This window comes from Antechinus flavipes, chromosome 3 (assembly GCF_016432865.1).
Source record: "Antechinus flavipes isolate AdamAnt ecotype Samford, QLD, Australia chromosome 3, AdamAnt_v2, whole genome shotgun sequence".
Classification (NCBI taxonomy): domain Eukaryota; kingdom Metazoa; phylum Chordata; class Mammalia; order Dasyuromorphia; family Dasyuridae; genus Antechinus; species Antechinus flavipes.
The window spans coordinates 473922663-473950596 of record NC_067400.1 but is presented as its reverse complement, the minus strand read 5'-3'; the positions used below and the strand labels follow the sequence as shown (position 1 = coordinate 473950596).

The 27934-nt window shown below is 35.4% G+C and overlaps 1 protein-coding gene and 1 long non-coding RNA gene across 5 annotated transcripts in view; one reads left to right on the top strand and one right to left on the bottom strand.

Annotated features, from left to right (window-relative positions):
• The window catches only part of APLP2 (amyloid beta precursor like protein 2), a 92218-nt gene extending 69672 nt beyond the window's left edge, over positions 1 to 22546 (top strand). Inside the window, exons 5-18 of one of the 4 annotated variants that reach the window (XM_051986672.1) lie at positions 1113 to 1315; positions 1639 to 1889; positions 3119 to 3286; positions 6920 to 7050; positions 8143 to 8217; positions 9200 to 9358; positions 10129 to 10257; positions 13704 to 13803; positions 14408 to 14560; positions 15451 to 15486; positions 18209 to 18291; positions 19085 to 19159; positions 19588 to 19743; positions 21014 to 22546. In XM_051986672.1, the coding sequence (XP_051842632.1) occupies positions 1113 to 1315; positions 1639 to 1889; positions 3119 to 3286; positions 6920 to 7050; positions 8143 to 8217; positions 9200 to 9358; positions 10129 to 10257; positions 13704 to 13803; positions 14408 to 14560; positions 15451 to 15486; positions 18209 to 18291; positions 19085 to 19159; positions 19588 to 19743; positions 21014 to 21115 (1821 nt within the window). In that variant the 3' untranslated portion in view covers positions 21116 to 22546. The remainder of the gene's footprint in view (positions 1 to 1112; positions 1316 to 1638; positions 1890 to 3118; positions 3287 to 6919; positions 7051 to 8142; positions 8218 to 9199; positions 9359 to 10128; positions 10258 to 13703; positions 13804 to 14407; positions 14561 to 15450; positions 15487 to 18208; positions 18292 to 19084; positions 19160 to 19587; positions 19744 to 21013) is intronic. The other 3 variants (XM_051986674.1, XM_051986673.1, XM_051986675.1) reach the window with 3 other exon arrangements.
• On the bottom strand, positions 16998 to 27018 carry LOC127554805 (uncharacterized). Its single transcript, XR_007952074.1, has 2 exons — positions 26934 to 27018; positions 16998 to 18067 (listed from the first exon to the last, which is right to left on the bottom strand). It is a non-coding gene; the product is annotated as an uncharacterized LOC127554805 (long non-coding RNA).
• Between the last annotated feature and the right edge of the window lie 916 nt (positions 27019 to 27934).

Below are 27934 nucleotides of genomic sequence, written 5' to 3'. Positions count from 1 at the left end.
GCTTTTTGCATTTAAGAATATTTTAATTTTTTCAATTATATGGAAAGATAGTTTTCAATATTCAGTGTTGTAAGATTGTACTGTGATCCTGTTAAACATATTTCTATATTATTCATGTTATATAAAAAGAATCAGAGCAATAGGAGAAAATCACAAGAAAGGAAAAAATCAAAAAAACAAATAAAAAGTGAAATTAGTATGCTTTTTTTCTGCATTCATACTCCATAGTTCTTTTTCTGAATGTGGATGGCATTTTCTGTCTCATGTCTTTTGGAATTGTCTTAAATTATTGTATTTCTGAGAAGAGCTAATTTTTTTAGAGTTGAGATATGAGTGTTCTAATAAGAAAACTGTAGTGGAAAATTAGTAATCCTTGTGAACAGAGTTTGTCATTGATGATATAGCTGTGCTACTAGATCTGTGATTGATAGGTTGTTCAAGTTCAAAAATGAATGTTGAGTGCCTGAAAATATTAGGTCCTTTCTAAAAGCACATTGGCTTACTGACAAGTAATAGCCACTAACAGCCAGTATGTTAGTGTATTTGTATAGATAGCAATGGAAATCTTGGGTTTTTTGTTTCTGTTTTGTTAAGTAAATGAAAAAAATCTGATTTTGTTCATTTGCTCCATAGCAAATCACTATAAAATTTGTGAATCTCCCTAAATGATTGACATATAGCTTTCCTTTTTGGTGATAGGAATAGAGCTTTTATTGTGGGTGTTAGGTAAGTATTTCAATATTACTCCTATTCAGAGTAACATAAATTATTGTACATTTCAGGAAATTCATAGAGGCTGGTATAAAGGAAAGAGTCTTGTACTTATTTAGGGAATTTGAATTTGTTATGACTCTGCCCTTAAATTGTTTTGTGACCTTAGACAAACTTCTCTTGCCTCTCTACTTATCTGTTTTCTTGTTGCATAAAAAACAGAATCAAAGAGCAGGTTGGATTTAGATAATCTATCTCCAGGATGCTCTGTTTCTCTCCAATTTTAGATAGTGACTTTGATTTTTTTTCCCCCCATAAAGTATTTCTGTAGGTAAGTGCTATGGTAGAAATGGGAAAGATTTGAACCAAATTCACTATATTGATCTCTGTTTCTCTTCTAGGCATGTATGTCTCAGGGAATGACCTTGTATAGTTATGGCATGCTACTACCTTGTGGGCTTGACCAGTTTCATGGCACTGAGTATGTGTGCTGCCCCCAAACAAAAATAGTTGAATCCATTTCCTCAAAAGAGGAAGATGAAGATGAGGATGCGGATGAAGATGAAGATGAAGAAGAAGATGAAGACTATGATATTTATAAAAGGTAATATTTTTCTAAGTTTAGAAAAAGTTTGTTTTGTTAGTGTACACACATGAGGCTCCATATCACTTTTAGAAATCTTCTAGAAGGAGAATATGGAAGCAGACTTCATTTCATCCTGAAGTAGCTAATTAAAATAATCTCAGTCAGTCATGAAGAATCTTAGTAATAATTAATGTTTAGATCGTTCCAAGCCATAGCACTATGTTTTGACAATTGAAACCTTTATAGGAAAACTTATGTGTGAATGCTAAGAATCATTTGGTAGGTTAGAATTTGTGTATGTAGGATTAAAATAATCCTCATTTCTAATTTTGATCTTTCAGTGAATTTCCTACTGAGGCAGATATAGAAGACTTCACAGAAGCAGCTGTAGAAGATGATGAGGAAGAAGGGGATGAAGAAGAAGAAGAGGAGGAGGAGGAGGAGGAGGAGGAAGAAGAAGAAGAAGTGGTAGAAGATCGTGATTATTACTATGATAACAACTACAAAGTAGATAGCTATGTTGAAGAGACTCCAACTGAACCTAGCAGTGATGGGACTCTCTCTGAGAAGGAAATAACTCATGATGTTAAAGGTAATTCCTGCCTTGTCTGTGGGTAAGATCATGACTTTTCAATTCATATTATAATTGAATCCTGTTATTGTTAGTACTTCAATTTTAATCACTTTGTAAATCAGAAATTAAAGAATAGTGTTTGTATTGCACAAAAAGTGAAATTAACTGTCAGGAGTGCATTGATAATCCCATTCTGACAGTTGGTAGGCACTTTTCTTGACAAAGTACCCCTAGCAGCTAATATATGTTGTGAGAGAGATATTGAATCATAAACAATTTTTTTTATATAATTATAGAATAGGATATCAGCATATTTAAGGCTTTACCACCAGTTGGAATATTTAGAGTTTTTTTGTTTTATTTTGTTTTTTTAAAAACTGCTTGCTTCCTTTTACTAGGAAATGAGAGGCATGATAGTCTACTTTAATCAATATGTTAAACATATGTTAAATATGCTAATGAGATATTGACCCAAGTGGAAAGTCCCTTTCTCTTTCCTTCCTTTATGTATCTATAGACACACATACATATGTATTAATATGTTTATATATACATACATATACATATATTCATAGAGACATCTGTGCCTATTCATCTATATTATATATATGTAGTAAAGTCCCTTTCACTTCTCTTTTCTCCAAAGTATAGATTGCTGTGACTGTCCAGAGCAGCATTTCATAGTTAGAAATATTGATTACAAAATTAGCTTAGTATGTTATTAGTATGTCACTGAATCAGGGAAAAAAATTTTAATCTCTTAGGTAAAAATTATCTAGCAAGTTTAATAGCATACTGAAGAGATAAGGTAATTTCCTGAAATTAGAGAAGGTTGCATGTTAAGAGTTCATTGTAGAGCTGAAAAATAAAGATAGGCATAGGCCATGGTCAAGTGTCTATATTTAGGGAGTAGAGCTATGGAAGATTCCAGGCCTCTAGTTGCACATTACAGATACCTCCATCTGTCATCTATTCATGATATTGTCATAGGCATCATACAGTGCAAATGACTTTTAACTTGCATTTTCTTGATAGTTGCTTACCTTTTAAAATTAAGAACCCTTGGAGGTTGTGAACAGTCAGGTAGCTGATAAAGTACTTGGCACTGATTTTCCAGTTTTGATGCTTCCTGGATGTTGCATAACCTACAACATTAACCTTACCCAAAGGCTGCTGGTTTGTAGCATGTTAAAAGCATTTGAAGCTGCTGCCTCTTCCCTGCTGACACTCTAACCATCTCCACACAGCTGTCTGCTCCCAGGAGGCGATGACAGGGCCCTGCCGGGCCGTGATGCCCCGCTGGTACTTCGACCTCTCCAAGGGAAAATGCGTGCGCTTTATATATGGCGGCTGCGGAGGCAACAGGAACAATTTTGAGTCTGAGGACTATTGTATGGCTGTGTGTAAAACGATGAGTAAGTCCTGCCTCAGGCTGGCTCTGGGCAGCAAGCCCCTGTCTTGTCTGGCGTTCTGTCCCTTCTCTGGCTAGTCCCTGTGACCACAACTGTGTAGTGTGCCCTGCTGCTGACTCTTGCTGATGTTTGCAGTTGTTTTCTGTTTCTGTTTCTGTTTTTGCTTTTTCATTTCTGTGCTTCCTAGATTTTAGGTTTCACTTTCCTTTTGACAGTTGCAAGAACTCATTCTTTTGTCTGCTGCTAGTGTTGGTGATATATGGCTATTTCCTGGTTTGGCTCTAGCCGTCTGGAGATTTGTTTTTAGCATTTTGGATTGCTGACCCAGGATTTGGTTGTTTTGGTTCCTTCATTGGTTGGAATGTGCCTGGAAACTAAGATACTAGCTTGGAAAACTGTGAAATCAGGACATGCCAGTGTTTGAGGTATCACTGCTCATGCTTATATTTTAGATGTCAATATTATTAGGTTCCTGTGATTCTTGGCCTTATACAATAGGAAAAATCCCCTGTACAACTAAGAAGTTAATGTAAATGACAGCTTCAGGGTATGAGCCTGGGCCTTTTTTAGATAGGAGTAAGAAGATTGCCTTCCCTTTCCCCAGCTGTCTAAGTAACATGTTCTTTTGTTAAGATTTCTTCCTTATTTTGCAGTTCTTCTTAATATTCTTGGAACACATTCAAGGCCATTCTCTGCACTCTGCAGTTCATTAGAATGGTTAGCTACTACTTGATCTTGGAATTTGTTCTAGAGTTTATTTCATTCTACTTTTTGATAGGTCCTAATCAAAGTAACGTTTTCCTACCTCATCCTCCACATAATTTCTTAATAGTATTTTTTAATAATTACATATATAGTTTTCAACATTCACTTTTATAAGAGTATGAGTTCCATATTAATTTTCCATGATCCTCCCCTTCTCAATATGGCAGATAACCTGGTATAGGTTAAACACATATAATGATATTAAACATGTTTTCATATTAGTCATGTTGTGAAGAAGAATCAGAACAAAAATAAGGTTTTTAAAAAATCTTCTTAATTTAACACTTTCACTTTGCATTTGTGGGAGCTTTGAAGTTTAGCTTATGCTTAAACTTATTTTTTTTCCTTCTAGCTTCATACATTTGATGTGTGTGTGTGTGTGTACAATAACTGATAGTTGGCAAATAGGTATACACCTGATAGCTTTGGAGACTTTGATGTTAAGAAATTATTTCTAGCTGGGACCTATATGAAATTTAAGACGACACTGTTAAGTGTATGTATGTACTTCCAGAAGCAGGCACATGCTTAGATGTGGAGATCCATTATTTATGATCAGTAGTTAAAATTCATTTATTCACTAATTTATTCACTTTATTCATTTTTTTTCTTTGCTTTTAAAAATGGTTGGTAAAAACCATTTTTTATGCAAATAATCAGAAACTTTTCTTTAGTTTCTGCTTAAATTTAAAGAATCTGAAATTAGATAGTAAGAACTCATTAAATTATATATGTTGCCTAAAATGGTGGTAATGATACCTGTCCAGGACTCTATGAAAATTATTCAATTCATAAAGTTAATATCCCCTTTAAAGGCAAATTATGCCTATTGTGTTGTGTCTTTGGGTTTTAGGGTGTGATTGTATGTGTGGGGTATCACTTATAGATAGAAAAGACCTATTTTCAGCATGTCGAATTTAGATGGAACAAAAGTACATTTCACAGTAACCTAACCGTACCTTCTGATCACACCCTACTTTTATATATAGAGAGATGTATTCTAATATGTGACACTGCACTTGGAGCCAATAGAAGAGTCCTCCTGTTTTTAAATCATATTGACCATTTGTGTAATATAGCCAAGTTGAATCTTCCCTTATTTATATGCTATGGATAATAATTGTGTAAACTTCTTTCCATAATTATGAGGAAAATGTTTTGTAAGCTCCAAAGCATTCTCTGAGTGTTACATTCTCTGAGTGTTAACCTTCTTTTTTTTAAAACTTTTTCTGATTTGGTTTTCCCTAAAAATCTTATGAGGTATGTCTTAATATCTTCATTTGTAGCTTAGAAAAATGAGTCTCAGTATTATTTGGTAAATGTCAACTACGATAGATTTAGGAATCAAATTTGGGTCTCCTTTTTCCAATAATACCAGTTATAAAGCCTTTATAGTCAAACCAGGGAATGGTTGGTGTAAGCAGCAGTTTACATTTTCTTTATTGTCACTTAACTAAATGAGTGGGACTTGAGGGAAGTCACTTAAATGCTCTGAGTTGTCTCAGTTTCCTCATCTATAAAAGGAAGGGTTGGACTAGAATGCCTCTGTGAGGTACCTTCTATTTTGTTCACCTATTAGTACATAAATATATTTAAAAAGATTTAGCTTGATAAGGTACAAAAACCCTTTGGCAGTAGCATGTTAAATTTGTGTGAGTTTGGAATAAGTGCATGTCACTTACTTGCTTTAATCTTATAATAGCTGAGGAAGGTAAATAGTCACAGGGGTTTTGTGAAGACATAATCTTATAGGTTTCTGACATTTGTCTTTCATTTAAAGTTGTGTGCATTACACAGTTGTGGGAGGGTTTTGTTTGTTTGTTTTTTTAAACTATGTTGGCATGTCAAGAACTTCCATAAATATTGTCTTAAAAGTTTGAACAAATGGATTTGTTTCATCAATCCTTATTCTTATCATGTTGGCAGAATCAGCTGTGCAAGATAACTACTTTCCTGGGTCTAACAGTTTATAGAATGAAGAATGTTTTCGTTTTTAAATAAATTTTTTTCCTACTTAATGGACAGGAGATGTTAACTAAATGTATGTTCATAAATTCAAATGTAACTTAGAGTTAGTGTTTCCTGTCTTTGTTCAGTATAACAGCTTATTTTTCCATGTTCCTAGTAAATATTAGGTTTAACATGTGCTTTTCAGCAGTACATAACTTAATTTTTAGTTGGTTCTTTTCAGGTCCTCATAGAACCTGTGAAACAAAAACATAACTTGGCCTTTATACATATCACCTTTCCTTTTCCTTTCTTTCTTTTTTTTTTTTTTTACCTTGCCTGTCCTATAAAGGAGGTAAAGAATTGAGAAAATCATATATAAAGGTGGAGAATAGAAAGAGAAATGGAGCTAGAACATTCAGCTTTGAATAATTTTAAATCAAATATATGTTCATAAATCAAAGTTGGTTTCTTTGAAGTCACAGATTTATCCTGTAGATCCATCTTGGTTCATATTGTACTAGTTGTGAAGAATAGAAGAATTTGAAAAGTGGTTAACAGTTAAGATTACAAGAAATTATGGAATAGGATAGAGTAAGTAAATCCTTTACCTTGCATTCATGAACTGAAGATTTGCTGTTGCTGAAGATAATCTAGGCGGTTGTAAGTGGTTGATATATCATTAAATTTCTGTACTAATTTGATCTGATATAGTTGACTAACATTTCTGTGTAGAAAATTGCTTATTGCAATGTAGCAAAGTGAAGTCTTGGCAGACAACAAAAATTCTATACTCCTTAGCATAACTTAAGACAACCTAAGTCAACTTACAGGTCCCAGGCCTCCATTTCTCCCACTAGGAGAAGAGCAACAATTTTAGCTCTAGGTCTTGATTCCAAAATCTTTCTTCTAATTTTGTTTCAGTTCCTCCAACTCCTCTGCCAACTAATGATGTTGATGTGTATTTCGAGACCTCTGCAGATGACAATGAACATGCTCGATTCCAAAAGGCTAAGGAGCAGCTAGAAATTCGTCATCGCAATCGAATGGACCGAGTAAGCAAAGATTCTGATATTAGCATCATGTCAGTTTGATGCTCTGCTAACAAGAGTTTTCATTATCAAAAGCCAAACCTGTTACCCTATCTTCAAAGGTCTTCTAAACCAACCCTCTCCATTTTTTTCAAAAAGGGAAACTGAGTCCCACAGTCCATAAACAGAAGTTTTGGTTTCCTTTGCCTTTTTCACATTCCAACCCTAAACTCCAAGTAACTAGGATTACACTTTTCTATAGTTAATCATAGTTAACCATTTTGGTTTCCTTAGTGAAACATCAAACTATTTTGAGACAACAGTTCTACAAACACAGTAAAACATCACTGATAATCTTAACAATTGATCACCTGGGGGCAGCTAGGTGGGCACAGTGGATAGAACACCAGTCCTGAAGTCAGGAGGACCTGAGTTCAAATGTGACCTCAGCTACTTAATATTTCCTACCTGTGTGACCTTGGGCAAGTCATTTAACCCTAGTTGCCTCAATAACAACAAAAAAAAACACAAAAAAAAAAAACCACACCCAAAAAACCCCAACAAAACAGCCACCAAAAAACCCAATTTATCACCTGACACAAATTACTTGTATGTAGTTTTTCACATTGAGAACATCAGTTAGAAAATAGAGGTTTGGAATTCTTAAGTAAGAAGGCCATTAAAACTAGAACTTTTAAAATTGTACACCAACCTATGTATAGTTTTTATACCAATATTTTTTGAATTCAGAAAACAGGTACCTCAATCTAAAATGGCCAACTGAGCAAATGAGGTTTTGAAGATTCACTGTGGATGGGAAAAACAGGAGTATGGGGTCAGATTGTAGATATATAGAAATATTCTAAAAGTGAACACATCTGAAGTAGTGCTAATCCAATCATACCCATACAGTGTTAGCTTTGGAAGGAGTTTCAGTAATAATCTAGTCCAACAACCTCATTTTACTGTTTGGAAATAACCATTAGAAAAAATGATAAGAAACTTTGCCCATAGATATTCCCATATAGAGTTCTCCATGTGCTCAGGACAAAAACTATTCCCTAGAAGAGGGGGAGAGACATCATTAGGTACATTCCTTAATTTTTTGCCTTATAGGTCAAGAAGGAATGGGAAGAAGCAGAACATCAAGCAAAGAACCTTCCTAAGGCAGAAAGACAGACCTTGATTCAGGTAGGAGAGACTGTCTGTCTTTGGAATTCTAATACCTTTTGGTGGGAGAGCTTATATTGCATAGTTTGTGTTTTTATCTATCTAGCTAGCTTACCTCTGGTAGGAAGAAAGACAACTCTCCATCAGACCATCTTCTAGCTGATAACAAGATGTATCTATGGTATTTCGCCATTGTTTTGCTTTTCTGGAAGATGTCTTTTGACATTTTCAGTCTTATATTATGGCTTTACCTAACAAAACTGAATCTTTTTTGTATATCAATTGAAAAGATAGAAAATAACAATTTTTGATAAACTTGATTTCCAGGTTTATAAGAATGTAACCTTTAAAGTAGCAGTGGCAAAGCATGCCGTCTCGAGATCAATAGTATATGTAGGCTATAGAGGAAGCTGCTATTCTTTCTGCATATTTATTTAGGATTTCACATGGGTTGATTGAAATAATTTTTTTTGACTGTCATCTTAAAAGTTGAGATATTTTATTACTCCCAGACTTGTTATTTTAGATGTTTAGCAATTCAACTATGTCTTCACTTCTTTCAGTGTATGGATATGGGTCAGTGACTTAGAGCATGACATTCATGAGTCCAAGATCAAAGAATTTAATTCCTCTATATACCAATGAGTTTTTCATAGAAAATATTCAGCACATTCTATTTTATCCTAAACCCAGTCAGCTATACATTCTTGCCAGTAATCCTAGAAGTGAATGGAGATGATTGAGCATAATCTATTATATGATTCATAGTGTTTATCTTAAGCAGGCAAAATATAGTATAAAAAATTAAGCCTTTACTTTCCCTAAAATGCTGTAGAATAACATCATCCTTCACAAATAGGCAATCTCATTTGCAGGAGAATCTCATTTCTCTTATTTGTAGAGCTCACATATATATTCACATGTGTGTTTCTCTTCCCCTGAATTTAATGCAACTTTTTGGTTTTTAGTAAATGGCACAGTTTTTCTACTTCTCTTGGTATAGCACTTCCAAGCAATGGTTAAATCTCTAGAGAAAGAAGCAGCCAGTGAGAAGCAGCAGCTGGTGGAGACTCACTTGGCTCGAGTGGAAGCTATGCTGAATGATCGTCGTCGCATGGCTCTAGAGAATTACCTGGCTGCCTTGCAGTCTGACCCACCACGGGTGAGCTGTGTTCTTAGTTTATTCTTGATGAACCACATTTTTGTAAAAGAAGTTGCCTCTTTTGGATACCAATTTGTGCTTGTGACTTTGGTCAATATGGAGAAGCAGGATCAAACTAAATTGTGAAATAATGTATCATTAAATGTCCCTCTGATAGTTTTTGCTCAGATTGAAGTGTAAGGAGAATAACAATAAAAATAATCCTTCCAAATTGAATCAAATTTTAATGTCCTAACATCTTCCTCTACCATTTCATATGAGATAAATGGGGCATAAAATAGCAAGAACTTATTCTTCAAGCTGACTGTGAAAGGTTCATGTCCTAAATGGAGAGATATTCATTTCCATGGTCTCAAATTCTTTTTTTCCATTATTCCACCCTCATTACCTTCTGGACATGTCTGTGCTCTTAGAACATGAGAATTGTGAACCAGTATCTTTTAACTTTTGTAATTCTAAATTAATAGATCAAGAATTGAGTACATTACTAACTGTCACGAATTGGGGAGCAATGAAAAGGCAAAAAAAGAGAGACACACTAGAATTGATGGATTGAGAATGGAAGTTGGGCTAATAATAATGGAGAATTAGTTATGTGCCCAATAAAAAACTATATTGAACTTTTATCATCACTGTGAATAGAACTCCAAAATTATTTCAGCTGCAGAATAAACATATAGAAATTAAAACCACCTTTGTCTTTTAATAGTTGTTTTCTATTTTGTCTCTAGTACTTTAGTCACTGGATTTTTGCATTCTTCCTCCCTCAGCCCCATCGAATCCTCCAGGCCTTGAGGCGTTATGTTCGTGCAGAGAATAAGGATCGCCTGCATACTATCCGCCATTACCAGCATGTTTTGGCAGTTGACCCAGAAAAGGCTGCCCAGATGAAATCCCAGGTATGATAGAAATAATATAACTAGCAATAATATCACATGACAACTTTATTATACATTTATAAGGAAGAATAAATTGTATAAAATTTGCAGTTTCATGTTCAATCATCTTTTTTATTATACTTTATTGTGGAAATGCTTGTTTTAATTTCATAAATATAGGTTAAAATAGAAAAAAAAAGAAATTAAGGGGGGAAAATTTGAACTGAGTCTTGAAGAAAGTAATTTGAGATGGTTAATTGATTGCTTATGCAATCATTATTTGACGTGATAATCGTAATCCATGGATAATGACATGATATGATATATGTGTTTCTTGTTGCAAAGGAACTATAGTTTTTGGGCACTAACACCTAACTATAGATATGTGAAATTATATTTGAAAGAAACTATTTCTGAAGTGATTTGCGTTTTTCAGCATAGTTAACTTGAGCTGATTATGATATTGTCTGAAGTAATTAATTGATAGTTTGTTCACTTCTATCTGGTGATTTAAGGTACATCACGTCAATAAACTTCTAACCTTGGAAATTCAGTGACTTTTGTACAACCTAATAATCCATATTAGTTCTCACTGAAGTGTTTTAATGGAGGATAGGATTTGCAAATGAATCACTTTTCCTTGGTTAATTTGTGATGTAGCTATTAAAACAGTGCCATTGAGCTAGTGGATACTCAGTTTTCCTATAGACAAAGTGCACTTAAAAAAGTAAGTACTTTTCCATTTTCAAGAACCAGGTGTCTCCTTTAAAAAGGAGCAAAGAAATGGTGGTCAATCCCCAGGACTAAACATTCAACTGAGGACAAACCAGAATTAATTTTATAGAATATAAAACTCTGAAATTATTATGCTTTATCTGACACTGACCATTTAAAAACTGTTCAGTCATTGATTGAATATTATCAGGTACCTGGAGAGGAAATAGTCCTGTGGAATTATGCAAAAAATATATACATTTCATAGACCAACTGATTTTATCAGATCTGTATCTTTTTTCTTAAATTTGCTCTTCAAAGGGGATATTATTTAAATACTTACTTGATCTATGATATCCCTTTTCCAGTCTTTACTACTTAGCATAAATTACTATTTCCCCAAATTTTTCTATGTGTACCTTTTTGTTCATATCTTTGTTTCATAGTTGATCTGCCCAGTGTGAGCAGACTTGCTTTTTACTCTTAACATTTTGGAGGTATCAACAAACATATTTAGCTGCTGCTGCTGCTGCTGCTGCTGCTTCTTTTCTTTTTTTTTTTTTTTTGCTTCTACAAAGATTTTAAATGAAAAGAACAAAATAAAAAGCTGACTCTTTGGCTGTGTTACTAACTAGAATTGTGAAGCCTGAGATAAATAAACAAAGAGAATTGTACTGAATTTTTGCCCTGTCCTTACTAAGGATAGGTGGTTGGACCTTATTCTTTCTCTTGAGTATTCTTATTTTATGTCATTTTTTTCTGGACCTGTTTTCAATTAGGTCTGTGCAGCTCAGTTTCCCAGGGCTGTTGAGAGTTCAGGTGTCCTGCTCAAGGTTATAGAATCCCAGGGACTTCCTGACTCTTGAGGCCTACTTTTTATCAGTGATGCCATGGTGCCTTCCTGTGTGTTAAATTTAATTTTTCTAATATGAGTCACAAGGCTGCAGTGTAGAAAGAGTCATATCAACAAGCACAATAGGAGAGGAGGGAGTCTCACCCCTAGAGTTTGAATAGCTTTTCTCAGAGCAGCAGTCATGTCCTCAGCTAGCCTTTATTTTTATGACCTCACGAATTTTTGATTGTCACAATAAGTGCATTAAACATTCTGTTATTCCTGCTTTCTAACTTTTCTTTTATCATTTTGTGATATTCTAGTTTGATCTCCATAAGATCCCAGAGGTGATAGACTTGGCTTTTATGCCCTTGTAACTTGTCTCCAGGTTTATGTGCAAATGAAACTCATTTGTTAGCTTTCATTTCTTTGAGTGTTTTTGCTGGTTTGTTCAGTTATAACATCAACACACTTATGTTAAAATAGAATATTTAAGTTCCATTTTATTTCACATTATTTCTCCCATTACTCTGCTTTTCCATCAGTTTATTTGACTGACAGACTGGAAAAGATAAAATGAAATTGCTTTCATCCTTATTTTTAAAAGTTAGAAAGACTTTAATCTATAATAAAAGCAGTTCCTTTTAATTTTCCAGTTCAGATGTTTGGGATTCTTGGCTTATAGTACCCTCTGTAGGTAAAAAGTTGTCAATACATGTTTAGTTTTCTCCTGCACATCCTAGGTAGGATTTGTGGCTTTTGAACTATAGTACTTGGTTTTATTTTGTTTTGTTTTTGGAAGGGAGAGGTCACAGTTTTCTTGGTTGACTACTAAGATTGAATAGCTCTCTCGTTATCAAGGTGGATGTTTTATTTTAGTCTTTTTATTTGACCATTGGATTTTATATAATAAGGTCAGATATTACCAAGTTAGTTACTTAAACTTATGTCAGTTGTTTGTAATAAGTGACCTTTTTTTAATACTTTTAATACTATGGTGTTTTTATCTAGAAAAAAGTTTTGCTTTGGGGTGACATTCAGAAAATCTGCTTTAGCAATAGTTTCAGCCTTGTCTACTTTAGCAATAGTTTCAGCCTTATCTCTTGTAACTTTTTATCAGATTTAGTATTTTGTGTCAAATACTAAAATTGTTTTGAATTGACCTTAGTCTCTTCTATTAGACCCTGGAGATAAACATTAACATATTCCTAGGAAAATAGAAGTAAGAGAATTCCATGATTTGGATATTTTGGCCCCATATAATTGAAATTACAGTTCTGTATAGGTTGAGTTCTAATAGAATTTTAAAGTTTCCAGCATTCATTTTTGTAAGATTTTGATTTCCAAAATTTTTTCTTTTCCTTTCTCTCTCTCCAAGATAGCAGGCTTCACTATATTTTAGGTGATGAGTTGATTAGACTCCAGCTTCTTAAGCTAACTGTGGTTTGCAACCCCATATGGGTTCTTGTGACTGAATGTGAGATTGTGAAATTATGATTTATTATCAGTAAATATTTTATTTCTGTACATATCTAAACCCGGGATCATGTAAAAATTTCTTGGGTGAAGAGGTGTCACAAGTGGAAAAGTTTAAGAAGCTCTGGACTAGACTAATCTCTTTTTCTTAATTACGTGAATTAATCAAAATGTATCTTAAGTTTAAAATTAAATAATAGGCATCATTATGAATGAAGTCTATATTTACTAAGTTCCTAATTTCTTCTGGGCATGGATTTTTTTATATTTTATTGTTAAAGTATTAATTTAGTCGTTAGTGATGAGTGGGTTCTTATTAGTAAGTTGTGTTAGTCTGTTTGAGATTTTGAATGGTCTGGAAATGGTCTTGTAGGGAGATATATTTTATAGTAGTTGCTATTGAAAAAGGAAAGCTACCAGTTTAACTATGATTGTGTCTGTGTAGGTAATGACTCATCTCCATGTGATTGAAGAGAGAAGAAATCAGAGTTTGTCTCTGTTATACAAAGTACCTTATGTGGCGCAGGAAATCCAGGAAGAAATTGGTAAGTAGCAGAAGTGTTAAATATCTGAGGCTGGATTTGAACTCAAATCTTCTTGATTTCAGGGCTTATTGACTGCGCCACCTATGTGGTCCTAAGCTTTTTTCTGTCTAGAATTAGTTGTTACTAATTATGTTGGCAAGAAGCTAGAGAAGATGGGAACAACTGAAGGTGAGGTTAACTTAGTTATTATGCCAATACTTTATATATTTGAAGGTTGAAATCAAAATTTTCTGTGTGGGATCTATATTCCAAGCTTAGGAAAATGACATGGGAGTTGCTAGAATGACTGATCCACAAATGCCTTTTGTTTCACTGACCATGTAATAAATTTGAATATAGGAAGAAAATCTAGGGTGTAAAATAGCAAGTATGCAGGAAAGTAGCCTGTGTTAACATTTTTTTCTTCACAACTGCTATTTCTCAGTCTTTTTTTTTCTTCCCTTCCCTTCCCTTCTATTTATTCAACCAAGCCAAGAACATTTATCTAAAGTCATATGCATTTGTACCTTCAGTCTTGTTCTTGAAATTCTTTGAAAACAAGGCATATGAAAAGTCTTTTTAATTTAATTTTATTCTCTTTTGCTCCTTGCCTAATTTTTTAAAGATGAATTACTTCAAGAACAGCGTGCTGATATGGATCAGTTTACCTCATCCATCTCAGAGTCTCCAGTAGATGTTCGGGTTAGCTCTGAAGAAAGTGATGAGGTTCCACCTTTCCATTCATTCCATCCTTTCCCATCCTTACCTGAGAATGAAGGTATGTATGGCTGAAAGTGTGACTCCCTGTCAGGGAGCTAGGATACTGATATCACTTATTTTAAATACTGGGATGGATTTGATGGGAAGAAGAGAGAGTTGTATGTCTCCACAAAGAACTTGGAAAGCTTTGAATATGCACTGAAAGTAAACAAGCTTCTGGGCCCAATGCCTACTGAGAATTACTATCGACAGGCTACGTATGGGCATGTGGTCACATGCCTCAGTCATTGCATTAAATCCTTAGTTCTGTTACTGGAAGGGGAATGATGGGATATGTAGAAAGTGGTGGGATTGGGCTTTGCTTCCAGGTCAGAAGAGCAGTAGAAATTTCCATTATCCTCATTTTCTTGGAGTGTAAAGATAATTGATTAAGCATAATTTAATGATGCCCTATTTCACTACTTCATTCCTAAAGCTATTTCTCCTATTATATCTCCTCACATTCCCTTGAAAATGTATATCCTTTTAATTGGCCAAGGTTCTTTTCATATTTTAAGGGCACATTGATTTGGTTGTACATCTAACTGGGTATTTGGAAGTGACAATATTACTTTGTTAGCATATCATAGATAATTCTAATTTAGATTTCTTCTTTTTTCCCCCCCTAAGGAACTTTTATCCTGCAGACTAAGCTTCATCTTTTAAGGGTATACTAACCTGCAGTTACCACCAAAGGCTCAAGAATCCTAAACCAGAGTATTTTCTAGTAAATCTTTGGGTCTTAATAGTAGGAAGTTTCAGGATTTTGTCTTGTTTTTAATACAAAGCCCCTTGTTCTTTACAGAAGTTGCAAAAGCTCTAAAACAAGAATCTTGAAGGAGAGCCATTTTCTTTTTCTTAATCTCCTCTTTTTTGCTATTTTGTGTTTGTTGTTTTCCCTTCTGCTAGACACCCAGCCGGATTTGTACCATCCAATGAAAAAAGGTTGGTTTGTAAAAGCTGCTCCTTATAAGCCTTCCATCACTTTCCACTTCCTCAGTGTGTTGGTAGTTTCATTTTATGTTTCATACCATCACCTGATTTTTTTTTTTCCACCTCATTTTTCAATTGTGGCACTGAAGGCAGCCAAAGAGGGCCCTCTGACATAGTTATGATTTAGCCTTCTTACAGAATATCTGATATATAGTAGCTAATGGACATACCTGTGTCTTTGAACTTTGTCTTGGATTATTGAGGGATATTTTTGCCAGCAAGAAATATTAGTCTTAGCCACTGATCTTTCTTGTTTAAGCATTTCTTCATTACCTTTTATCTTCCTTTTTAGAAGTCTTTCATCTTCAGAGGGCTTTTCTTTCTGGCTTGTAGTATTCCCTAAGTCATTAGAAATTAGGATGAAGAAAAGGGTTATTTGGAAAACAAACTAAATTTTTTAATGACTTCCACAATTGGTACCTTTGAGAGATAGCTTGGTGTAATGAGTAGAGGCTTTGTATGATTTGTCTTGTAATCAGGAAGGTTCCAATTCCTGCCTCTAACAAATAATATTGATGTGACCAGGAGAAAATCTTAAACTTTGTCACAGGTAACTCAGAAGATTATAAAATATGGGTTGGTTCCTACTTTGCACTTGGGGAAAGTTACCCTAACAAGATTTGCCCATACAAGGGCAGTCATATGTCATTGTTCTTCCAAAAACATTACACATTTGTGTGTTGCTTCTTGGTTTACAGAGCACTTGTAGGTAGTAAACATGTGGTACCTATTATACTGTTGAGGAAACGAAGAACAAGAAATGGGAACTTGTTCAGTCATACAGCTATTAAGTGGCAGAGCTAGTACACAAGACTTTGTTCTCTGGACTCATGTCAGACATGCTTTCCCCTGTACTATGCTCCTCCTCAGTGTTTGGGACAGCACCTCGTTTACAGGTTGGTTTGTAACTTCTTTGGTAGCAATGGGCTGTTTCCAGTTTACAGGATTTTCTTGTTTGACATCCTTATATAAACAGGATACGGTCAAGAGCACTACATAAACATTCTGTGGTTGTTAAAGTAGTCTATGGTTGAGTATATCTAGGTGGGTCTGGATAGTACATTCATATAAATGCATCCTCATCCACCTTAATGTGAATTTCCTATTAGAGAACAATGTCCTTATTTAATGAAGTAGTCTAAGTATAGAATCAATTTTCGCATCTGTTTTTGGAAATTTGTTTGCAAATCTGTGTCACTAGGACTGTTATTAGTGAAGTTGAGTTGTCTCCAGAATTTTTTTCAGATGTCATATATAACCAATAAAGTATGGCCTTCCTTTGTGTTAAGACATTTAATTTACCATTATCTATTTTTTTAGGTGCATTGTTGACTTATTTTAAGATGCTATTTACCGCTTGCTCTCTAGAAATTACTTGTTTGACTTTTGAGGCCCCCAAATCAAAATGAGTTGCCATTTTAAAGAAACACTTTTAAGTTGAAGCACAAAAAAAATTAAGCTAGTTTCAGTTGCTATTTGGAATTTTTTCTCTCATTTAATTTAATGCTGCCATTTATTTTTTTTAGGTTCTAGTTCCATAAAATGTAAGCTTTTAAAATTAAAGTGAGCAATACTGATTAAGGCAATAAATTTCCAGGTTCTTCCTTCTTAAATAGTTGGAGCATAGCTTTGCTGTCTCCTTGGCATTTTTTAAAACAATAAAACCTGTCCTTATTTAACTTAACCAACAGCCAAGTCTGCAGTTCTTCCTTAAAAGGGAAGCTTGAGGAAAATTGTGCCTGTTTTGGCTTCAGTATAATGAGTTAATGCGTCATGCATTAGCAAAGCTGCAAACTCAGCAACTCTGGTAGCTCTGTTATTAATTGCTGAATATTAAATACTGTTTTAGTTTGTGAGCTGAAAAGTTTTATTTCCCTGACTTAAAGCTTCATTGTCTTTTTCTCTAGGAAGGATAGTACCTTTACATATGCTGATATTTGAGTTGAACTCTTTGCTTTCCCCTTCCTTTGTACCTTCACCTCTTTTTTCTTCCCCTCTCTTATTTTCCCTTTTCTGTGCTTCTCTCCTTCCCCTCTCCCCCCAATAATTTTCTCACTTTCCTTTTCTTTGCTCCCCCTTTTCCTTCCCTCAATATATACTCAGTCTATATTTTACATCTAAAATAGTAAGAAATTTGTTCTCTTCTTGAGTTTTGTTTCTGGGTTTGTTCACACTATGATACTTGGTGTTACAGAACCACAAATGTGTGATGTTGGATGGTGATATTCTGTGCTGGTAGGAGGATATCTTTAGGTTAGAAATATTCCCATCTCTGGGTCTAGGATCGATTTCATTCACTGTTCATTCTGAAGGGCACCAGCATGTCTTTGCAGGAGCAGTTAGGGCATGATAGAAGGTGATCTACATTATAAAAGATTCCATTATTTAGGTTATTCATTCATTCCTGGGAACCTCTCAGGGCTTCAGCTTCCATTTTCCTAGGTCAGTTCTGTCTTCCTTTCCATCATAACCATATAATCTTCAAAAAAAGCACCAGTGTCACTCTTCTTCATTATAGTTTATAGTACATCTCCTAAAATGTAAGGGGGAAAAACAATGTAATATCAGTTGTATGTGAAAGGTTCCCCTATTCTTTCAGTGGTCCTTGACATTATGAGGTTTACATTTGGCCAGCAAATTCTTGAAACCTTATTAGCAATATTTTTGTGCATAGGATCTGGTGTGGCAGAGCTAGATGGATTGATTGGCGCTGAAGAGAAAGTGATTAACAGCAAGAATAAAGTGGATGAGAATGTGGTGAGCCTTCTTTTCTCTCCTCTCATTTTCATTTTGAAAGTATAATTAAAACAAGTAGCATTGTTTCACATGCTTTACAGATGAATAATCATGTGTGCATTATCCTTATGGTGCCAGAAGATTTAGTAGGTCTGGGTTGACTGCTTACAGACTTAACTATCCTGATTCACATCTGGGTTTGAAGAGGGAGTAGAGAACCTCTATTACAGCAGAAGCAAGACTTGTCATTGCCTATTACTTGCTGAACTTTGGAGGTGGGGGGAGGAAGGTTTCTTAGCAGGAAAACTGAATGAGGCCACTTTCAAGTGAGTGGAGGATTGGTAACTTGACTGAGGGCAAAAGTTAGGTTTGACTCTCTGATTGCCCGGAGATTTGTCTTGTTTTCACAGTCCTATTCCCTAAAACTGTACTTTCTGGGCTTTAGTTACTGAAGTCTGATACTTGAAGCCAAGTCTACTGGCCTTGTGGATCCCAAAATATTGTGCCACGTCGATGTGTGATTAGTTTTTTAAGTAACCTTAATGCAGTGTCATGATAATGCAAAGTTTTCATGATAGAATGAAGAACCAGCACTCCAAAACCACTTGGATGAGTTGCAGCATAGTCTTGCCTACAAATTACCCCCAATTTGAGGGATGGAGCATGGGCAATGCTAGTGACTGGTGTCCAGAGGTATATATTTGACTTCCTCTGCCACATTCCTGTTGGTATGGAAGATGAACAATATCTCCCAAGTGTTCCATCCTAAATCTCCCCTTCTGCACAGTCACTCATCCCTTCATGACTGTTTTAGGTCATTGACGAAACCCTGGATGTTAAAGAAATGATTTTCAATGCTGAGAGAGTTGGAGGACTTGTGGAAGAGCCGGTATGTATGTAGTCCCAGGGCATAGTGCCATTCTTTCTGAGGCTTCTCTATTCCCCCTTCCTTCATTTGAGCTGGAAAGGAGAATTATATTAAACCTGCTTTTAACATATCTTCAGCATCTTGTTAGTTCCTGATTTTTCAGACCTTTGGGAGATGATCTTAAAACCTTTGTGTAGGGGCTTACGCTTGGGCACAGATTTGGAGTTTTCTGCCAGTGTCTACATATGTTCATTTGATTGAGAGTCATGATATATGTGTGTTTTGGTGTTACATTGTATTTGAGGGATAGATGTCTAGTTTGTTATGGGTAAATATCATTTGAGTGCCCTCAGTGAGGCACTAGCCTCTAGGGAAGTTTTCATTGTGTACAGAAGATAACCTGAGGGTTCTTGCTGGTTTTTTCCCTTTTTTGTGGGTTGTTATTTCAGGAGTCTGAAGGATCACTACGGGATGATTTCAGCCTAAGTAGTAGTGCTCTCATTGGCCTGCTCGTCATTGCTGTAGCTATTGCTACTGTTATCGTCATCAGCCTGGTGATGCTGAGGAAAAGGCAATATGGCACCATTAGCCATGGGATTGTGGAGGTAAGAAATAATTTTCTGTTATTTTTATTTCAGGCTGATTTTGAGTTTCCAGACGATTATGACAAGTTTTTCTTGGAAGTTTATCATCTTAACCTTTCCAAGTATTGGACACATTTAAGTTTTTTCAGTTGTGTTGTTCATTATATTATTAGATCTTATGAAAAAGGTTCCCAAGCTGAATTGTATGTCCAAAATTGAGTTGTTTATTTTCTCCACAACCCTACTTTCCCTTTGCAGTGATTCTACTGCCTTGATTATCTTTATGACTATCTCTAATTACACCCTTCATATTTTTAACCTCTACTACTTGAAGTTGAGACTTAATTCCCTGTGATAAGATGCAGTTACACTTCTCCAGTCTTTTTTGTTCCTTTTCTTTAGTCCATGGATAGCCAAGCTAGAAGGCCCCTTAGAATAATTGACTAGTTTTATAGATAAGGGAACAAATTGAAAACCTGTGAGTTGACCCAGAGTTGCATAGTCAGTAAGGGGATCCTTTAAATTACGATTCTGGGTCAGGATTTGATCCAGGTCTTCCAGACTACAAGTTCACTGGCATCTTTATTACACTGGAATGTTATTTCCATCTTGATCCCATCTTATGTTGCTTTCTGTGCTTTTGAGTATTCTCCCATCCTTTAAATCCCAAAAGAAAGGCTAAATCTTCTCTAATTATATAATTATAGATTATAAAATTTACAGAACTATTTTTTCCTAGTAGAAGAAAACTGATTTTTAGAATCATAATTCAATACATAGGAATAATCAACATAGTAGGTTATCTTTTTATAATTCCTCCTAAATCATAATTGGATTATCTTCTCACCACTACTTAGATGAAAACAGTAAGTTATTATTTTCACTATGTAGATTATTGACTCAGGCTTGGGATCCTGAATGCAATTGTTTGAAATACATTTTGAGCAAAGGAAATTCAGACTCATACCTATGTGGGGGGTGGGTTTGTACTGTTTGAATTAGACTTGAAAGCCCAGTTATTTTAGCCTTGGGCTTCTTAAACATTTTTTTTACTTAACATTTTCCCCACTTGTAACCTCTTTTCCCCAGAGAAATTTTTATGTGGCCCTGAGAGTATATAGGTATATAAAATAGGTGTACAAATCAAACATTTATTGATAATCATAATTTTGTGATCCTCTCCCTCCCCCCCACATTGTGATGAGGTTCTATATGGGGTTGCACAGTACAGTTTAAGAAGCTGGATTTTAGATTATGTAGCTTTGACTTTTGCTGTGTATCATTTTCCCAGGTTGATCCAATGCTCACTCCTGAGGAGCGCCACCTGAACAAGATGCAGAACCATGGCTACGAGAACCCAACTTACAAATACCTGGAGCAGATGCAGATTTAAATAATGTGAAAATGTAGCACTCCTGGTGGGAAGGGAGGTGGTAAAAGGCGGGCCAAAAGGGTCCAGTGTTTTGGATCAACTACTGACCAACTGTTGCTTCAAGAGGATTTCATCTTACATTCAGAACTCCTGGATCATTAAGACTATAAGTACTACTGTAGAGTTGCAATTTCCATTCTTTTAAATGGGTGAAAAATGATAATATAACTATATGATATATAAATCTTCTTAAATGAAATGAAAATTGATCTATTGCAGATATATGACTGTAGTTTTTTCTTTTTTTAAATTAATCTGAAAATCCAATTCTATTGTATTGTCTCACACAAGCTCTCTCTATAAATGGAAGATGTTGATTTTTATTTCTAATAGACTGTATATGAAGGTCGTTTGTACTGCATTGTATAAATGAACTTGTAGCTCATTTATCATTCTGGCTTTTATATATAAAAGCAGTATTCCTTTAAATGAACTTGTGGAAAGTTGCAAAGTGATCAAATGAAAGGTAGAGATGTAGTGCTGGACCACTGCAGCACATTGTGTGGCATCTCTTAAACATTACTTTTTAAAAAATTAGTTTCTTAGAGATCTGGTGCTTCCACTGCTGGGTTACTTGGTGTTTGCATGCACCAATGTGCATTTGAAGAACCCAAGGTTGTATTTTGAGGTCTTTCGCCAGCATGATGTACACAGATAGGGCAGTAACTGTAACCACTTTTCTTCTTAAATCTGTTCTCTTTTAAGTCTGTGCAGTTGTGCTCAATGCTTGCCATCCCTCTCCGGTCTGTTATGTAACTTACTTTCCCTCCTCCCTCCCCCAAACAAAATCAAGTTTATTTGACTTTATTTGACTCTTTCCTTGAACAAAGCTTTGAATTTTTGCTTCATTGGCATTTACCCTTTTAAACATGTTTTCATCTCACCACCTCTCCCTTGCCCTTGTCATCAAGTTATTTGGTGTCCACCTGTAGAATATTTATAATCATGGGAGCGACTGGGCTGCTTATAATACTCCTGGACCTAGACATTCCCTATTGCTGTCATGGGGAGAAGGGAAAAAAGGTGGGGAGAATTTGAATGTTTGCTTTCATTTGGAAAAAAGGATACTGCAACTTTTATAGAAAACTGGATCTATAGGCACCATGGAGAGCAGTGACAATTTTTGTTGCATTCACCATCATGTCTTTGTAATGCTTGTATAGTTGATGTTGATGCTCACAGCTTTTTTTAAATTTGGAGGTTCTGGTAACCTGTGGTGTATTTTTTCTATTTTTCTGTGACTTTTTGGGTTTTCCTTTTTTTTCCCCGTTTCCCACCCATGTCTCTCCCACTATGCACAGATTAAACTTAACCTGCAAACTCCTTAGTGTGGTCTGTGGGGAATGTACAAAGTTTAAACACATCAATAAACACTTTAACTTCCACAGAGAATCCTTGCATTATTCATTGGCATCATTTATTTCTATATCTAAATAACTGTATCTTTCTAAGAAAAGTGATTGTTTTATTGCAGGGTTTCAGATTAGTCTAATTATACAAAGAAGCCCATAGGTTCTGAGCCCAGAACATTTTTCATGTAGGGATCTGGGTAACCTTGGGAATTCCTTTCACTAAAGTAGATTTCTACCCAGCCTTTGAATTATATTAGGTAAGTGCCTGAGGCAGAAAGGATTTCCCTGACTTGCTCAAGTTCACATAGCTATGAACTATCAGGAATTTAATCCCTATTAAATCCTGCCCATTAGTAGGGTCTCTTAACATTTTGAAAAAATAAAAATTGGGAAATCTGCTCCATGAATATTCATCTTGAAATATTTCCTTGGATTTCTGAAGCATGATTCCTGAAAGAATAAACAAGGCCTATATTTGGATTTCTGCAGTGACTTGTAGAATTCTCTTGTAATTTGTGAATTTTTTTTCTGTAGCGTACTGCCACTAGAGGGCCCCCAGTCTCTTGTCATGAGGAAGGTGGCAAGTGTTTGCTTATTTGATCTTCCACAAGTGTTCTGCGCATTCAGAAACTTTCCATATGGGGTGTGGAGGGAGGTCTAAAAGACATCTAATCTAGAGAAAACTGAGGTCCAGTTCTTCAGAGTTCACAAACAGAGCAATCAAAACTCAAATCCAGGCTTCCTAATACCTCCCAAGACTTCCAAATCCATCCTTTCCAGTAAGATATTTTTTTCTTATAAGTGATTTTTTAAAATAACATCTCTTTCTGGGTATACTTATAGGCATGAGATATAAAGGAGATTTTAGGCACTGATCTAGCAGAGTCTACACTTCTTTTTGCAGGGAGTGAATTAAATTTTATTATTTTCATTGAACCAAAATTTGTCCCTCCTCCGTCCCATCCCTAATTGGGGGGGGAGGGGAGGGTGGAGAGCCCTTGTTATAATGTTAAATTCCCATGTTGGCCAAATTAAAAAATATATTTCAATCTGTATCTTGGATCTATTGGTGTATCTAGCAAGAGGTAAGTAGGATATTTATCATGAGTTTCTAGAATGGTGGTTGATCTTTGCTCAAAGTTGTTATGTCTTTTCAAAGTTGTTGTTTTTTTTTAAACAATATTTTCTTTTTATTGTTTTTGCTTGTTACTCACTGTCCTTTATCAGTTCATACAAGTCTCCTCATATATTTCCTTTTGACAGTTGTATTCCATCACAATCATATGTCACAACTTGTTCATCCATTCCCCAATTGATGAGCATCCCCTCACTTGCCAGTTTTTTATCACTATAAAAAGAGCTGCTAAAAATATTTTCCCCTTTTAATGATTTTTTTGGGGGTATAGGGAATGAGCTGTTTTTTATAAATTTAATTTCTTAAATACTTGAAAGGTGAGGCTATGAACTTTTCATATTCATTGTTTATGGTATATTTTAGCAAAATGTTTTCCTGATTATCCTTTTTAATTAGATCCATTTTTGCTTTTGGTTTGCTTGAGGTCATGACTTTAAAAATCTTTCCTTTACAAATTCTGTTGAAGCATATCAGATTATGTCCATTATTTTAATCTCTTTGTGTCTCTTTCAAGTGTATTTCTTTGTTAAACATCTCGTTGGTTTCTGTTTCTTAATCCATTCTGCTTTCTTCTTCCATGTTAAAGGTAAACTCCTTCCATTTACTTTCATAGTTTTGATTACTGTGTTCCCTTCTCCCCCCATTTCTTTTGTTTCTTCACTTTATTCTGCCTTTTCTTGTTTCTTATTCTTGTCTCTCCCTTTCTCTTATCCCCTTCCTTGTTTCCCTTATTAGATATTTATACCCAACGAAGTTCTGTGTGCATTTGTGTCTGTGTATTCTTTTCTCTTTGAATTAGTTCTAATGAAAAAATGAGATTCAAGCATTGCCCAGCACTACCACCCCTCATTTTCTCCTTCATTTTTATTTGAGGAAATTTCTCCCATTTTACCTTCTTCCTTCTTCCAGTGCATCCCTCTTTCTTTTTCTTTCTTTCTTTCTTTCTTTCTTTCTTTCTTTCTTTCTTTCTTTCTTTCTTTCTTTCTTTCTTTCTTTCTTTCTTTCTTTCTTTCTTTCTTTTTTTTTTTTATGGGGAGAATCATCCCAACATAATTGACTCACACCTGTGCCCTCTCTCTACATATGTGTAGACTCCTTTTAACTTCCTAATAATGATAAAATTCTTAGGAGTTGCAAGTTATCATCTCTGCTTAGGAATGTAAATGGTTTAAACTTACTTAATTCCTTATGATTTCTAGCATCTCATCTCAATATTACTTCAATGTGGTGCTCACATCTTTTCCATTGGACTAATTCTGGTTTTTTAAGATGTTTTCTTCAGTATTTTTTGCGCTTCTTTTACCAGACTCTTGGTTCTTTTTTAATAATTTCTTGCATCACTCTCATTTCCTTTTCCAATTTTTCTTCTACCATTCTTATCTCTTTAACTCTTCTAGGAATTCCTGCTGGCCTTGAGTCTAGTTAGCATTTTTTTTTTTTTTTGAGGTATTGGTTTTGTTTTCATTGGTTTTGATTGTTTTCATCCCTATCCCTAGCTTTGTGTCTCAATCTTCTTTGATATCACTATAGCTTTTTATGATCGATCTTCCTTCCTGCAGCCTATTTCTTAACTTTGTACTTTATGTTAAAGTTGGAATCTGCTTCCCCGGGGGGGAGGGAAAGAAGGGAGAGCCTCTGACCTAAGCTCCATCCAGGCTTTTTCCACATTGCTGTTTTCAGAGTTAATTCTGGGGATCTACAGGTTTCAGTGTTTCCAAGGTGGTAGAATTCAATGAGAGTCATGGTTACTGTTCTGTTCTTTGTTTATGGTCGTTGTCCAGGGAAGACTCCTGATGGCTTGCCATCACAAATTCTAGCGCTCTTTTTGGCCCTGCAACTGGGTCCAAGTCCCCTGTTCTTCTGTGACTGACCACAAGCACTCCATTCCACTTATAACTCTGTGATCCAGAACTGCTTGTGCCAATCAAGACCAGTTGCCCTCCAGTGCTAGCAAAGGTCCTTGAAATTTCTTTTGACCAGTTGTCCAATCACCTTATTATCCCGGAACTGACAGTCCTAAAGCTCTTCTTGCTACTGCCAAAGCTATTTTCAAGGCCTTTATAGTGTTCTAGGCCCTTGCCTACTCTACTGTCACAGACTTCTGTTCACCTCCACAGTTCTTAGGCTAGAAAAATGTCTTATCTTGACCTTTTTGTTGGTTCTGTTGCCCCCAAGTTTGACTTGAGATATAATTTTTAAATTGTTTGGGAGGAATTGTTGAGAGTTCAGTTATGGTTTGTTACCTGTACCTGTAACATCTTGTGTAGGGTCTTATGTGAATTTTGATAGTTTAAATTTCTTCTATTGAAAATTACACATTCACATCCTTGGACTATTATCTGTTGAGAGTTCAGAGGAGCCCACCTCTTGTTGCCCCATGCATTTAGATAATGAGGACTCGAAAGCCTTTCCTAAAGTAAGGAGTATGTAGTTTGAGAAGAACTTTTAACTGTAAACCAGTCCAACAAGCTGTGTTAGTGTTTCCACATCAGTCCCTCCCTTCTACACTGGCTACTTCTAAGACCAACCATGAAGGTCCAAAAGGAAAAAAATAAATAAAAGCTTTCCCAACTAACAATAGGAACATTCCTGGGAAGAGCTGACCACTTATCCAGAGGACTTTGAAGGATATGGTATCAGTTGAGCCTCAGGGAATACTTAGATTTTGCTGTTTATTTGACATCAAAGGCAATTAGAAAATCAATAGGGCCTATATCTTATCTGGGATAGATTTTTGACATCTAATTAGGCATATAGTTTCTATCCAGCTCAGTCCTGGAGTTTCAGAGTTCAATTTTCAATTCCATGAATGATTGTGCCATATTGAGAATAGATGTTGACAAAATAGCATTGCTATTCTTGTATATGTCTATTTGGATCTTTTTCCTTACTATGGAGTGAGTTAGGGTAAGGAACAGCTCATAGGCTAGTATGCTGAAAGAGCATTAAATATGTTAGACTTGAATCTTAAATTCTCATATAAGCCAGCTTAATCTCCTTGAGTAAATAGTGGGAACTTTCTAGACCTCACCTTCCTTCTTAAAATTGGGGGAAGGTATGGTGGACTATGGTTTCTCATTCTCAGTAGCTCCTAAGTGTTATGCAGTCAGTAGTAAAACCATGGATTCTTTCCCCAACTAACAATCTCCTGAATGAGCCTTCCTTCCCCAATACATGGGCCAATCCTGCTGGATAACTACCTTCATACTCAAATTAACGGCTTTTTGTATCTAATTAGACAATCACTATGTAAAAAACATACACATCCTTCAGGAAAATCTGATTGCTTTACCTTATTAAGCCAGTTGCTATCCTGAAACCCCGTAGAACAGCTGCCTTATCTTCTGCCCCCCAAATCTGGTATTACAAGAAGTTTTTTCATCCACTGGGAGTTTCTGTTTCTATGACTCATTCCCTGACCTCAAAAGAATGTGGTCCTGCCACCTTCTGCCAGTCTCAGGTGCATACAGATTTTTTCAGGTAAGTTTTCCTGTCTGTAATTGTTAACAAGCCAGAATTCTAAAAGGTGTTCAAATCAGATCATGTGGATCAACAGAACTCTGGTATAGATCAAATTCTTAGATTTCAGTTAGTATAACAGGAAACTTTAGTAAACTAAAGATTGAGATGTTGGTTAGAACATAAATGTACACTTTTGAATGGAACAAGCTCAAGGATTATCTTCCATGGAAATGGTCCCTATTTCAAGCTATGCTAAAATAGTGGTTAATTGATAGGCAAAAGGAATAAGGGGATAAGAAATTCATATAATTTTAGACCTAGAGGAATTTAGGATATCATTTATTTGCCTAGTTTTGAAGATAGAATTTTTTGGCCCACATTTTCTTTAAACTTGCCCCTGATATGATTAGAATCATGCTGTAAAACACCCTGAAAAACAACAATTTCCTCCTTAATTCTAAGGTCTAGAACTGGAAAGGATCATCTTTCTTTTCTCCCTAGCTTTCAGGGCTTGGAGTGAACCAATGTGCTGATTTAGTTTAATGCCACCCCGAAATTTACCCACTGCTGCTCAATGCCCTAGGTTGTTTGGTTGAGAGCAGGCACATTTTCACTTTTATCTTTCAGTGTCTGAGATATAAATGTTTGATTGGTTCCTTAGGAGAGAGAAATAAAAAATGGAAAATATGTGGGGGAAACAAAAATAGTAACAAGTCAGGAAAAAATAGGGAAATTAGGTGGCCACTGGTGAGTATATTTAGATAACATATATATGCTATGTGCAAATTGGGGAAAATGTAGCAAACAACTGCTGGGTCAAGTAGTTTTGTT